The 15,905-nt window shown below is 40.7% G+C and overlaps 1 protein-coding gene across 3 annotated transcripts in view; it reads left to right on the top strand.

Annotated features, from left to right (window-relative positions):
- The window catches only part of RBM28 (RNA binding motif protein 28), a 93,482-nt gene extending 85,172 nt beyond the window's left edge, over positions 1 to 8,310 (top strand). For all 3 annotated transcript variants that reach the window (XM_073579237.1, XM_073579235.1, XM_073579236.1), the window contains exons 18-19: positions 1,989 to 2,088; positions 7,325 to 8,310. In XM_073579237.1, coding sequence (XP_073435338.1) covers positions 1,989 to 2,088; positions 7,325 to 7,465 — 241 coding nt within the window. In that variant the 3' untranslated portion in view covers positions 7,466 to 8,310. The remainder of the gene's footprint in view (positions 1 to 1,988; positions 2,089 to 7,324) is intronic.
- Positions 8,311 to 15,905: the final 7,595 nt, after the last annotated feature.

Consider the following 15,905-nt stretch of genomic DNA (forward strand, 5'->3'; position numbering starts at 1 on the left):
TTATAATCAGGTGAAACATGAGTTAGTTACCGGCTTGTTGTTGGGCCTTCGAGCTGGACCACATGGGAGGTGTGATGTGCTAGCTTTTTCCGGTTTCTTCCAGCATGATGCACTTCGTACTCCCCACCCCACACCTTAGAAGTAAACAAAGGGCCTTTTCCGCCCCCAGGATGGTCCTAGATTCCCTCCCCGGGCATTGGTAGCTGAAACTCCAAAACCTATGATGGATCATAACTTCTCAACAGAAAGTCATAGGTTTGTGTTTTGGCGCCATCGGATCCAGACGGGCCCCCCGTTATTCTTGAAGACCAAACACGGCTTCACTACCTGGCTTCTACTAGCCATTCTATGTATCTCCCCACCCTGGGGTGCTGAAACGGAATGAGACCTTGGCAGGCGTTCGGCCTGTTCCCAAGATCTCGAAAATGTAACTGGTATATGGCTAGGACATTCAATAGCTCAATACACTCATGAAATTACGGATCCCATTTGACTGGGGCGTTTGTTTGAATCTGTTGCACAGCATGGAGTCCTGGCAGGTAATTTATCCTTCCAGGAAGGTCTTGGTATCAGCTAGGCTGCTGAAGCTGGACCACCTGCTAAGCCTGATGTCCGGTCTCAACTCCACACAGATATGATGCAGTCGTTTGACATAAAATTACATCTCCCCCATGTTCTTCACAATGGGTGGTCATGACCGTTCCTCATTCTAATGTTATAACAGTTTTTATTCAAAAACTTTTGTGGTTCCTATGAAGGATGGCTGTTTGCCCCTATTCGGAACTTGAAGTGGCACAACCTCCTGTGTGAAGATTAGAATCCCTTGGAACCGCTTGGAACAGGTAGAACGAATGTCACCTATAGAAATAAAGGATGTATTCCTTCGCATCCTGAATTATCTGACTCCACAGCATTTCCTTTTGATTTGCTGTTGGATCTAACCACTACCAATTAGTGGCCCTCCCTTTTGATATGATGATTACTCCATGGATGTTCACAAAGGTCTTGGTCATTCTTCTCTCCAAGGGTGTTTTACCAATACCATATCTTGACGATATCATGATAAAGACTCCATCTAAATATCAGCTCTCTTAAGCGTCAGACCTTGGCCCGCTCTGTATTATTTGGGTCTGCTGGCTTCCAATTCACCTCTTCAAACTTTCGTTCAGGCAGAGGCCCAAGTATTCCCTTCTTATCCTTTCTCGCCCTGGTACTTCAATGTAGTGCTTTTGGTGAGCCGATAAGTTCAGTAATTGGCTATCCAGTAATGTACACTGCATTTGTTTACTGGCCGCAGTAATGACAATTTCCGTCCAGCGGCTGAGAGCTGGAATTGGACCAGGGGAGGGTGAGTAACAGCTGGCTTTGTTTTATTAACATTCAAGACTCTGCCAAGGTAAATGTTTATCCTGGAAAACCCCCTTAAATGGAAACAGATGGTGCAGAAGCCTGCCAAACTTCCTGAAGATCTGATTACATCAAGCCATTGTTATTCCCTTTCTGATATGTATTGGAAATTCTCTGTCGTATGTATAGGTGCAGCGTATGAAAACCTGGACTATTGTTTAGTGGTTGTGTGTTATTCTCGCTGTATCTGAATACTTTTCTCCCTGTGGACTGCATGGCATTGCCTTCATATATTGCAGGGGAAATGTCACTGTCTCTTGAACGGCAAAGCACTTTTTTGGGGCAAAGCTTAGCAAGAAGGGCGGAGATGTGCAGCTGAACTAATTTACTAAAATTCACACCAGAAATTTTTTTTTTTTTTTTTTTTTTTTTAGTGCGAATCTACACCAGCTGATATTTTCTGGCAAGCGTATAGTAAGAAATGTGCCTGATTGTGCCTCCAGCATGATTTTTAAGACTTGCCCACCAAAGTGTTTAATGCAGAATTATTTTATGTTTTTCATGTGAACTAATGTCATTATACCACCCCTGTGACTGATGCCGAAAGCTTTACTGATCTCTTAACATCTCTCTTTTTCCAGAGCACGTGACAAGGGGAAAGTTCAACACTTACCACCCAAAAAACCCAAAGCTCATGGGCAGAGCCGAAAGCAGCAAAAGCTGGTACCAAAAGGAACCCGGGTATGTCTTTAGTCATCGTGTTGAATATTACAGAATGCAAAAAATAGTGTGTTTTGTTTTCAAACCTTTGCATTCCATAATAACCATAGTTTAACATCTTGTCCACGCATTATGTAAAAACCCCAACTTAAAGCCATACATATGCTAGAATATAAAATGGGTGGAGAACCGCTCTAATATACCAATAGTGATGTGTGCTGGCTTGGTTAACCAGTTTATGACGAATGATGGGCATGGTCAGTTCCTTTATCCTGACATGCTATGCCCATCATGGATCAGAAGTGACAGCTGAGCGGCACGTGATGTCATTGGTCCCCGCACTCAGATCGCTCAGTCAATCTTACTGACCAGTCACATGATCATGCAGGAGATGCTGACATTTCAGCACCTCACACAATCACTGCAGGAGCTCAGCTGCAATCAAGGGCAATCGCAACATTTAGGAGAGAGGGAGAGGACTCCCTTTTCCTTCATATTCGCTCCACTGTGACTGCCCGACCGTTGCCATGATAACCCGAGGCCATCATGGCAACCCCCGGGTCACCAAGGAAAGGAAAGCCCTCTTAGACCATGTTCAGAACATGTTCTAAGAGGCTTCTGTCAGTGCAGCACTGCAATGCTTTATACCAGTGATAACTGTAATGCTTTATACCAAGTGAAAACAAAATGTAAAAATATATTTTTTTTAATAAAAATCCTAAAATACATAATGTATTATAGCCATAATTACAAATTTTTGTTAAAAAAAAAACAAAAAACCATAAAAAAGTACACTTTTGGTATCGCAGTGTCCACAACGACGCCATCTATAAAATTCACACTTGTGAAAAAAAGAAACGTACGTGGCAAACTATGGTTTTTCCTCATACCACTGGGTAAAAAGTGGAATAAAAATTGATCAAAAAGACGAATGTAAATAAAAATGATATAGCTGGAACTTTATCTTGTCCCGCAAAAAAACAAACAGCCATACAAGCTCCATCAGTGGAAAAAGAAAAAAGCTATATTTCTCAGAATATAGCAATGCAAAAACAATATTTTTTCAATTAACTTGTTTTTATTATGCAGTAGCAACAAAGCATAAAAAAAATTACAAATACGATCGCTGTAATCATACTGACCCAAGTAATAAACCTGCCTTATGTTTGCCACAGGTGGAATAGCATAAAAAATAAAAACAATTTTTGAGTTACTGGTTTTTGTTCATTCTGCCTCCCAAAACCCTGAATTAAAAGCGATAAAAAAATAGTATATGCCCGAAATATAGTACCAATCAAAACATCGACTTGTCCTGCAAAAACAAGCACACTCAAATGACTGTTGGCAGAAATATGGAAAAATTATAGCTCTCAAAATATGGCAATGCAAAAACGTGCGTTTGTAACAAACAAAACAAAAACAAGTGTTTTGGTGTGACAGCAGTCGCACCGACCTGAGGAATAAAGTCGTCTAAACACTTATACTGCACTAGGAGCGGCGTAAAAAAATAAAACCCATTCTTCACCTGCTGTTGATTTGTTCATTCTGCCTTCTAAAGAATGCTGTAAGGCTCACATTTATCCTTCGCTCCTTGCTGAGCGCTTACACCAAGGTTTTCTGTGTAAATCTCTGAAATACGTGATTCAGACGAAATTCCTGGCTGAAGATCTCTTATAATAAAGCAGGAGACATTGTGCATGCCATATGGCCTATGATCTGCTTGTGTCCATCTTTTTAGGCTTGCATAAAAGCAGGTCTGCCACAGTTTTGTGCCGCTCTTAAAAGCCAGCTACCGCCAAAGAGAATTCACACAAAGTCCAGAGTAACTCTACTGCCTCATTAGGGAATGGATCTCTTGAGGGATTCATCTGAATCACATATTTTGGACATTTAGATGAAAACCATGATGTAAGTGCTCAGTGTAGAGTACATGATAATGTGATCCAAAATGTTCTGTACTACAAAATGCCACTAATAAAACCCTCTACTCAACCCACAAAATCAAATTCTTACTCAGGTTTGACATCTGTTTACAGAAATATAGGTGGTGTCCACATGACTCGTAGCACAAAAGCTCTGGAAAAGGGACGTGGCTCCCACCAAAAGAAATCCAGCAAAACCTGCGCTCCTAAATCCAAATTACAAATCCTAAGTCTCACAATGTGTCTAATACACAGTTAACATCTACATGTTTGGCATTACTGTAGTGATGAGAACCCACTTAATTTATGGAGTGCGGGTCTCTTGCAGCTTAAGCGGGGCACTCCAAACATGACATGACGTCCGCTACCAATACCAGCCAATTTGGTGTTCCAAAAGTTGAATGGCGCTCCTTCAGTTTCGAGCCCTGCTGTGCACGCAGACAGTAGTTTTCCACCACATATTGGTATCGGTATAATCAGGAGGAATTGCACAACAAATTGTGATAATGCAAAATTTGGGGCTGAAATAATTTTTTTTGCATGGAAAAATAAAATGGTTTTTTTTTTTTCCCTTCCATACTGCTTTATTTCCTGTGAAGCACCTGAGGGGTTAATAAACTTCTTGAATATGGTTTTGAGCACTTTAAGGGGTGCAGTTGTTAGAGTGGTGTCACTTTTGGATTTTTCTGTCATTTAGGCCCCCAATAGTCGCTTCAAATGTGATGTGGTCCCTAAAGAAAAATAAAAAATTGTTTTGTTATTGCTGATAAATTTAAGGCTATATGCTCATGTTGAGTAATGTCTTGCAGAAATTTCTGCAAGGTTTCTGCATCTCTGGGTAGCAAAAACTTTGCAGAAAATTCCGCTGCGTTTTTGCATGTGTTATTTTCCTGTGCATTCAATAAGTCAAAAAATGCACAATGAATGGACATGCTGCGGATTTAAATGTGCAACAAATCCTGAAAGAAAAAAATACTGATTACATGGACAGCACTTCAGGATTCTCATTGACTTTGGCATAAGGACTCCATAGCTTTTCTGGCCAATTCTGCCTGGAAAAAAAACACATGCACACAGTCTTCCCTTTCTACCTTCCTAACAAGAAAACATTGTTACAAAAAGCATTGTTTTAAAATGTAAAGTAGACATGTGGGAAATGTTATTTGTGTGGTTTAACCATCTGGTTTAAGGGCATAAAAATTCCAAGTTTTAAAATTGTGACACTTCGTTTTTGTTTTTTTTTGCCAAGTTTTTTTTTCAATCAAATCATTTTTATTGAAACTATCTTTTATCCTTTAGATTTGTTACAAACATCATTATCAACCTTCACATAAAGAACCACATACAAACATAAGAACCTAAGGGTAACAAACATACATTATTTCTTTATAGCTAACAATCTAGCTCAACGCTGTCCAGTAATTCACATCTATTATGCCTTACAATCAAAATAGTATGATCTTAACTTCCTGTTTTTGGTGTTTTCATAAATAAAGACAAATATCAACCAAAATTTACCACTAACAAAGTACAATGTCTTGAAAAAACAATCTCCAAATCAGTGGGATCCGTTAAAGCATTCGAGGGTTATTACCACATAAAGTGACAGTGTTCCGATTTAAAAAATGAAGCACTGTCATAAACCCCTTGACATATGACGTATATATGTGATATATCACGTCTTCCCCTTTGATGTGGGCAACGACGCTGAGCCTGTCTTTTACAGCACACGATTGCTGATCTGATCCATCCACGGCTGTTAACATGTTAAATGCCTCTTTCAATCTTTGACAGCGGCATTTAACATGCTTGCACCAGAAGCGGGTCACTAACTGCACCCATCGGCTCCTGTCACGTGATTGCGTGGCGGGTCCGCATGACAACAGGGTGTTTGCAGGAGACCCTGTGGTTGTCATAGCCGATCTGCAGTGAGCGTCGCCCTGAGTCTGGCATTCATAGCGGATGAGCATTTGTGCCTGCCTGAAGCCCTGCTATGTGTAGCAAGAGTGATCAGAAGATCCCAGCTTCAGGTCTCCTAAGGAGACTATTGAAGCAAGTGAAAAGAAAAAAAAAAAAGTAAAAATATGGAAGTTAAAAATGAAACAAAAGTAAAAAAACACGTTTGGTATCATCACATTCAGAAACGCCCTATCAAAATATAAAAATGAATTAAATGGCTAACGGCGTGACAACAAAAAACAAAATGCCAGAATTACGTTTTTTTGGTCGCCGCAACATTGCAATAAAATGCAATAATGGGTGATAAAAAGATCGTATCTACACTTAAATGGTATCAATATAAATGTCTTCACCCAGTCTCAGATCCCTAAAAATACAGACTCAACTTTCAGAAATTGGCGGTGTTTTTTTTTAACTTTAATGAAAAAAGAAACCTATGCATGTTTGGTATCTATTCTCATAACCTGAAGAATCATAATGGCAGGTCAGTTTTAGCATTTAGTGAAGCTGGTAAGAAAAAAAAATTGTGGAATTGCACTTTTTTTTTTTTTTTTTTTTTTGCAGTTTCAACGCATTTGGAATCCCCCCCCCCCCCCCCCCCCCCCCCGTTTTCCAATACATTATATGGTGAAACCATTGGTGTCGTTCAAAAGTACAACTCGTTCCACAAAAATCAAGCCCTCACACAATCATGTTGACGGAAAAATAAAAATGTTATGGCTCTAAGAAGACTGAGAGGAAAAAAAACAAAAAAAGGCAATGACCCAGGGGTGAAATGGTTAATGTACAATGTGGCTCTGTCCTTAAGGGGAATGTCAGCAGGTTTTTGCTGTGTAATCTGAGGGCAACATATGAGGTAGCTGAGGTTGAGACACTGATTTCAGCAATGTATCGCTTATTAGGCTGTGTGCTGTTTCAAAACAATCTATGCTTTATGAGCAGGAAATTCGCTCCCAGACTAGCTGCCTGCGCGCCTTCTGGTCCAGCCACGCCCAAGCCACTGATTCACACCTTACACTGAATATACAATTTTCATACATAGCGCCTAATCAGTGGTGTGGTAAGGGCCAGCTTTCTGAGCTCTGCTACATCTTAAGCAGCGAAAACTGTTGATTGTAACGCAACTGCTGAACCCAGTAAACTAAGTGATATATTGCTGGAGTCAGGGTCTCTTTCCTTACATTATGCTGCTATCAGATGAGGTTGAAAAACCTGGTGACAGATTCCCTTTCATGGCCATATCAAATTAGAAAAGACAGGCAGATTTGATGAAAAGGGAGGAAACCTCCTAAGGAACTGCTGATGGGAACAAGTAGGGCAATCTAGGAGCATTGACTTTAGATTCTCATGTATCTAAAATATTGTCCCTGTTCCAGGAACCATCAAAGAAAAAAAGACAACAAAGAAACCAGGAAGAGACTCGCTTCAACCAGCTGGTGGAGCAGTACAAGCGGAAGATCCTGGGGAAGCCCAATAGTGCTGTCCCAGTAAAGAAAAGCAAATGGTTTGAGGACTGAGTCTGGCTGCCAAGGCACAATCGCATCTGTACATTGTTGTCCTCCATCTACGCGAAGAATTTTATTGCAAGCCATCAAAAGATCATACATAGCGAAGTAACAGACACGGGACATCTGATCTTCCTGTACTGCTGACACAGCGAGGTTTGCCTTCTGTCAGACAGCACTGGATATGCTATGGACCGGTGGCTCCTGTCTCCTGAGGCACCCAAACAATGTCAACTGGAAGACGGAGCTCCTTGTATTATAGGTGACATGCATAAGTCTATGGGGAAGATGTATATGGAAAGATCGGTCTGTGTTTTCCGTCACCTACAATGCAGACGCTTTCCATGTCCATCTTCAGGAGACGCTAATATTTAGGATTCGTAGGACTCCTGCCAGTCCCTCCTCCACCAGTCTGACTTTTATGATGTTCACACTGTATTTGCTTTAATAGTCTGTCTCCAAATCTGTACAAAGAAACTTTGTGAAGTCATTTTTTACTGCAGTGTAAAAATAGCATTTTATTTGTTTTTATATAGATATAAATAAGAATGTTGTACTGAAACTTACGATATTTGAGCCGTGCTTTTTACATAATATGCAAAACCAGTGTTGGATATCTGCAAATCACAGATCATGGTGCACAAGACCGGTCAACGTCTCCTGACCTAAATCAACAGGACCATGATATGTGGATGTGTGAGACCAGCCTAAAATGTTGAACGTGTCAAATATATAGAAAGATGCTTGGTATTGGTATTTTACCTATCAATCCACTTGTTTTTCCTGTGGTCTTTTATTTAACTGTTTCTATCTTTCCCTTTACCAGAACCGTTCTGAATTAAAATATTTAAAAAATATAGAGCTGCATCTTTTCTCCACCTCCTATGTAAAATAAACCTGGCATCATTGCATAGGCTATAGCGGGGCAAATATACACTGATGATAGACAACAGAAACAGAATAATAAAGTATTCAAATGTGTTTCTAGTGATCTAGCAAAATGTGAGAGCAAGGTCTATAGTATATACACGTGTGCATTGTCCTGTCCTAGTCCAATAAATATATCGTCCATATAAAAACCCTATAAGGCACCGATTCTTCAGTTTCTCAACAGAATTCTGGCGTTTTAACGGTTTTGATATGTTGTAAAACAGCAAAAATTGAGGCAGGTGTAAAATTTTTGCAGTCAGCCGTTGAAATCTTTGACTCATGATCCAGTCTGGTTCCTAATAGTGGTTTCTCTCCTGTTGGAAAGTTGTAGGTAGGTGTCTGATACATACTGTATGCAGCCATACTAGTGCGCCCTTGTGAGAATGCAGCTGCACAGGTCACATACCTGTAGATCAGCTCTGACAGCTACTTTCTGAACACGTGGAAGACAGACAAGTATGTTTGTGTCCTCTGGGCGCCACTAGTTGTAAAATTAAAATGACAAATTAAAATAGTTTTTAAAACCAGCATATGCTCTTCTGTAAACTTTATATATGTAGAACTTCTCACTATAAACAAAATCAGAAGGACATCTTATAGATATAAAGGAGCTTCTCACAAAATTAGAATATCAAAAGTTTATTTCAGTTCTTCAATACAAAAAGTGAAACTCATATTATGTAGACATTACAGTGATCTATTTCAAGTGTTTATTTCTGTTAATGTTGATGATTATGGCTTGCAGCCAATGAAAACCCAAAATTCATCATCTCAGTAAATTAGAATAATAAAAAAGCAAAGGCTTCCTAAGCTCTTGAAGCAATGACTTCAGCAGCAGTCCACTCCTTGTGAATCTCCCCCAAATTTTTCAATGACCTTTTCTTTACAATCCTTTCAAGGCTGCAGTTATCTCGGTTGCTTTTCCCCCTTTTCTACCACACTTTTTCCTTCCACTCCACTTTCCATTAATATGCTTGGATACAACACTCTGTGAACAGCCAGCTTCTTTAGCAATGACCTTTTGTGGCTTATACTTCTTGTGGAGTGTGTCAATGACTGCCTTCTGGACATCTGTCAAGTCAGCAGTCTTCCCCATGATTGTGGAACCTACTGAAACCGACTAAAGGACCTTCTAAAACGCTTAGGCCGTGATCACACATGCGAGTAACAAGGCCGAGTCTTGCATGTTAATACCTGGCACTGCCGCCGGCACTCTGATCAGATCGGAGGGTGCGGCCGCAATACATGCAGTCACACGCTCCGCTCCCGATTACTAGCAGCAGTGTCGGTCATTAACATGCAAGACTCGGCCTTGTTTGTCGCATGTGTGTTCCCGGCCTTAGGAAGCCTCTGCAAGTGTTTTTTGTTAATTATTCTAATTTATTGAGATAATTACTCTTGGCTTTTCATTGGCTGTAAGCCATAATCATCAACATTAACAGAAATAAACACTTGAAATAGATCACTCTGTTTGTAATGGCTCTATATAATGAGCTTCACTTTTTGTATTGAAGAACTGAAATAAATTAACTTTTTGATATTCTAATTTTGTGAGAAGCACCTGGTATGTAATTTAATTATTTTTTTTTTTTGCTACCATTTTTGATATTGGCTTAAAAATAAATCCCTTTACATTTATGACATAAGTTTAAATGAGGTCTGAGGCCTCATTCAAACGTTTGATTTTTTTTTTTTTTTTTTTTTCTTCCTCCTCATGAGAAAATCTGACCCATTCTGTTCAGACTGATCAGATTTGGATCAGAGTATGTTATTAGCATCATCTAATTTTCTCATACGTGGTCAAATATTTTTTAAAAAATCAGTCCATGAAATTCGGATCACACTTGGATGTTTTCAGAGTGCAGTCTGATATTTTATTTTTTTCACAGATCAATTGACTTGCACTGCTGATTTTGATCCCCACCCTTCAGCTCAAAATCAGACATGACTCCAATATTTTCCACAGACCACTCAGTTCAAGGAAAAAAATCAGATATGAGAATGGCCCCACACACTATCACTGGTACTTTTGGTTTCCGTTTAACCAGTATGTGTGTGCATACAATTTTGTTTAGAGGTTGTACACTTGTTACTCTTCAAAAAAATGAAAAAAAAAATGCACCCGAATGGATCCTCACTGCTTCTCGTCCTTTCTATCTGGGCCTCGTCCCCATTCTATACTCCATTTCTTCTGGCCTGGTCGTCTCTTGACCGAAGCTGTCAGTGAACTTACTGTGGCCACGACTGATTGGCTGAGTGTGTGTTCAACAATGGCCATAAATGAAGGTGGTCGAACCCAAAGATTGTCAGCCAGTGTTATAGTATAAAGGCATACTTTTGTACTTGCAGTGCCGTGCTACTGGCTGATATTGTCATCTTGGTTATATGCACATTCTGTTTGCTTGCAATCTGGGACAGTCTTGACATTTAAAAGTGCCTGATATCGTTTGTATAACCTGATCATTCGTGTCTTTAAGAGAATGTGTTGGAAGCAGATAAATGGCCAGGTGCAAGTAAGTGACTTTGACAAGGGCAGACCTTATGTTGATTTACCCAGCATATAACTGTCAGTGTCTACTAAGAGTGGTCTTAGAGAGGACTAGTTGTGGCCTGTTAAGTCAATGGTGGTCAAGGCTTATTGATGTGCAAAGAAAAACTAACTAATGAAAGGACTATTTAGAGCAAATTGCTGAAAAAGTTACCAGTTATAATACAAAAGTTTCTTAAAGACGACAACTTGGGTGAAGACTTTCATATTCTGAACATTGTCAATGTTCTGCTTGAAAACCTTGGGTCATGATATTCATGCAGCTGTTACTGAGCCCGGTTTCTCATGTCCTGATATTTCCAGTACTGGAGATGTCCATGTGGAATACTTGCACATGTGTGGCAACTGTGTGCTGCATCAGTATCACACGCATTGGAGCCTGGGAAGCAGCGGTACAGTTAGCACTGTTCCTTGGCAGCAGGTGCTGAAGATGGCTCGCATCATTCTCCCCTGCTCAGCAGGCAATTAGCATGTTCAGAGTAGAATGATGAGTTATAGTCAAGAGATAACTGAGAGCAGGCGGCGGCTGATGGCACTGCTACTCCCATCAGCCTACACCTGCTGTCTCTAATAACCGTGAGAGCAGGCGGCAGCTGATGAGAGTATTCATCATCTGCTGCCTGCACAATAAATACAAAAATGTTGTGGGTTCCCCTGTATTTTTGATAACCAGTCAGGCAAAACTGATAGCTGCAGGCTGCAAGCCTCACCTGTCAGCATTGGCAGGGTTGGTTATCAAGAATAGAGGGGTCCTCAGGCTTTTTTTTTTTTTATGATTTAAATAAAACCGCATGGAGCCCCCCCATTTTTTGACAAACAGTATTGCTAAAGGATAAAATATACCCCTAAGCCTTCGTTTTTCCAAATTATATAACCCCAAGTGTAATAACCTGTCTTGGTATTGCAGATCCCCCCCCCAGTATTCTAATAACCTTGGTCGCTCTTCTCTGCACCCGCTCCAGTTCAGCTATGTCTTTCTTATATACCGGAGACCAGAAATGTAGACAGTATTCTAAGTGTGGTCGCACTAGTGACTTTTATAGAGGTAAAATTATGTTCTCCTCAAGAGCATCTATGCCTCTTTTAATGCATCCCATTATTTTATTAGCCCTTGCAGCAGCTGCCTGACACTGGCCACTAAATGTGAGTTTGTCGTCCACCCATACACCCAGGTTTTTTTCAGTGACAGTTTTGCCCAGTGTTTTACAATTAAGCACATAATTATACATCTTGTTTTTTTTTTTAAATTCGTTTATTAAACACCAGAGTACAAAGAATGCACATCATACACAATGAGTTGTGATAACAGAATACAAAGAAATTGCACACTCTCTCAAATAAACAAGGTAATGTGTACATTTCCATCCGAACATATTTAAAGGATAACGGTTTGTGTTTCCCCATACATATATCACTTTAATTTAAATTTCACAAACCTTGTCATGTAACAGTAAGAGCTAACTAGAACTCCTAAACTACATCTACCACTATCTCAACTAACATCCACTATTTCCGCAGCTTGGTTCCTAGATCACGTTGTGTCGTGCGTGATGTCTCAGTTTTGTAGAGTAAGGTGAGAGGAATTCCACCTCTCCCAGATCTTCTCAAACTTCCCCGGGCATCCCCTATTGTGATATAACGTGCGCTCATATGGAACAACCAAATTCACCAACTTGATCCAAAATCTAAAGGAAGGATCTGAGCCCCCCATCCACCTCAGTGCCAGCACTTTCCGCGCCATAAACAGCGTCTCGCGCAAGAAGACCCCAGTATAGCAATCCCAAATCTCCTCCCACACCCCAAACAAGCAGACCAATGGCTCTAGAGGGACAGGGGCCTGCATCAAGGAAGTCCGTAGTGTGGTGACCTCTTTCCAGTAGCGTAGGATAATGGGACATTGCCACACCATATGGATAAAATCAGCATCTGGCGTGTGACATCGCATACATTCTGATGATTGAAGCCGACCCATCCTAAAAAGTCGCAACGGAGTCAAATATGATTGATTAATTATATACATTTGTATCATTCTGTTATTGATAGATGGTGATACTCCAATCGGAGACTCCAGAATCTCCTTCCACTCCTCTCTTTGCGCATCAGGGATGAGACGTTCCCACTTCATCCTTGTAGAGCTTATGGCCGATTCTGCCCCTACTGACAGCATATATGTGTACAAGGAGGATATGAGACTCTGGGGACCCTGCGAGTTAAGAATTCCTATCAGAGGTAAAGACGAAATAGTACGGTCCACACCCCCATCCCTCATATGTGACTGAAGAGCCGATCTCAGCTGCAGATAGCGAAAAAATTGAGATCTTGGAATATCATGCGCGGCTTGTAACTGTTCAAAAGACTTTAAGGTCCCCTGGTCATACAAGTCTCCCGCTGAAGAAACGCCATGCTGAGCCCAAAAAAATGGCGGATGGGTGATTCAGTAGCTCCGAAAAATAGTTATTACTCCACAGGGGCATTTCAGCCACAACATCCCTAAACCCTATTACATTCTTGATTTGTCTCCATATTAATCGTGCCAGCCGGAGCAGGGGCAGCAGACGTGGAGCATTAGTTCTTTCCAACTCAAGGAAACCTAATGGGCAATCCGCTTGTGTAGCGTGAAGCAGGTGGCTTTCAGATTTAGGAAGGCAATTACCCGGCATCCAGTTATTTAAAGCTTTAGCCTGCCCAGCTAAGAAGTACAGGAAAAAATCTGGCAGCGCCGCCCCACCTCCCTTCTTTGGTCTTTGTAAAGTGGACAATTTAAGTTTGGGCCTAGTTTTCCCCCAAATAAAGGACGTGACCAGAGAATTAAGATTAACAAAAAAGGAGTTTGGCACCGCTACCGCACTGTGCTGAAGCGAATAGCTAAATTTAGGGAGTAATATAATTATAATTTTAATCAGATTAATGCGTCCAGCCACAGAAAATGGGAGCCTACTCCAAGACGCAAATTTAGCCTTAACCAGGTCCAGAAACAGGTGGACATTAAGTTGTAAATCAAGTGTACTATTATTAGAGATGTAGATGCCCAAATATTTAAAACTAGATACAATAGGCAATGGGGAGAGATCCTCTAGCTGGGGAATCGGAGCATGGGAAAGGGGTAACAGGGCAGATTTTTCCCAATTAATATGTAAACCTGAATATTTACTAAATTTATCTATAAGGGATATCACCTGCGGCAAAGTTTCTTCCACATTATTAAAGAATATCACCATGTCATCGGCATATAGGCCTATGGTGTCTACCCGACCTGCTATATCTATACCTCGGATATTGGGGAAGGACCTTATACGTATTGCTAGTGCCTCAATCGCAAGAGCGAAAAGAGCTGGGGAAAGAGGGCAACCCTGGCGGGTTCCTCTATGCAACATGAAAGATTCAGATATAGAATTATTTATTATAATACGGGCCTTAGGTTTCATGTATAATATTTTGATCCATGTAATTGATTGCCAAAGCCATACCTCTGCAAACATGCGGAAATGAAAGGCCATTCAAGAGAGTCAAAAGCCTTGGCAACGATGCCAGTGCCCATCTGTTGTCTGGTACCAAGGAGCTATATTGGACTATTGACTGGACTCTTCTGATGTTAATGGAAGTGCTTTTGCCCGGCATAAAGCCCGTTTGATCTGGATGTATGAGATTCAATATAATGGAATTCAGCCTAGTAGCTAGAATCTTGGTAAAAATTTTATAGTCCACATTCACTAATGAAATGGGACGATAGGATCCACATTCTAAAGGGTCCTTCCCCTCCTTCCAAAGCACTATGATATTAGCCCCGTAAAAGGACTCAGGCATAGAATTCCCCTCCCATATTCCCCAATAGACCATTACTAGGAGTGGCATCAATATATCCTGGTACTTCCTATATAATTCAATAGGTAACCCATCAGGTCCAGGGGCCTTCCCAGAAGCCATATCTGTCATAGCGTTATCTATCTCCTCTGGAGTAAACTCAGCATCCATAAGGGCCAGCTGCTCAGGATCTAATGTGGGAAATGATATATCTGACAAATAGTCTGAGCACCCTAAAGTATCAAAGTCACTTTTAGATTTATATAGTGACCTGTAGTAATCGTGAAAACAGCCAAGAATATCCTCAGTCGAAGATACCAGTGTACCGTCTACCTTGCGAATTTGCAAAATCATATTAGAGGTGTTATGTTGGCGCACCAGGTAGGCCAAAAATTTGCCCGTTTGGTTCCCCAATTCAAAATATGATTGACGAGTAAAAAACAATTTACGCTTAGATTTAGTGTCCACGTGCTGAGTATATAACCTATGGGCAGCCAGCCACTCACTCCTGTTCCCGCTGGTCTGGCTAGATATACAGTGGGGCAAAAAAGTATTTAGTCAGTCAGCAATAGTGCAAGTTCCACCACTTAAAAAGAAAGATGAGAGGCATCTGTAATTTACATCATAGGTAGACCTCAACTATGGGAGACAAACTGAGAAAAAAAAATCCAGAAAATCACATTGGCTGTTTTTTTTTTCATTTTATTTGCATATTATGGTGGAAAATAAGTATTTGGTCAGAAACAAAAAATCAAGATTTCTGGCTCTCACAGACCTGTAACTTCTTCTTTAAGAGTCTCCTCTTTCCTCCACTCATTACCTGTAGTAATGGCACCTGTTTAAACTTGTTATCAGTATAAAAAGACACCTGTGCACACCCTCAAACAGTCTGACTCCAAACTCCACTATGGTGAAGACCAAAGAGCTGTCAAAGGACACCAGAAACAATATTGTAGCCCTGCACCAGGCTGGGAAGACTGAATCTGCAATAGCCAACCAGCTTGGAGTGAAGAAATCAACTGTGGGAACAATAATTAGAAAATGGAAGACATACAAGACCACTGATAATCTCCCTCGATCTGGTGCTCCACGCAAAATCCCACCCTGTTGGGTCAGAATGATCACAAGAACGGTGAGCAAAAATCCCAGAACCATGCGGGGGGACCTAGTGAA

Source organism: Dendrobates tinctorius, unplaced genomic scaffold (genome assembly GCF_039654945.1).
Source record: "Dendrobates tinctorius isolate UK_male_01 unplaced genomic scaffold, ASM3965494v1 ptg000062l, whole genome shotgun sequence".
In the NCBI taxonomy this organism is placed as follows: Eukaryota; Metazoa; Chordata; class Amphibia; order Anura; family Dendrobatidae; genus Dendrobates; species Dendrobates tinctorius.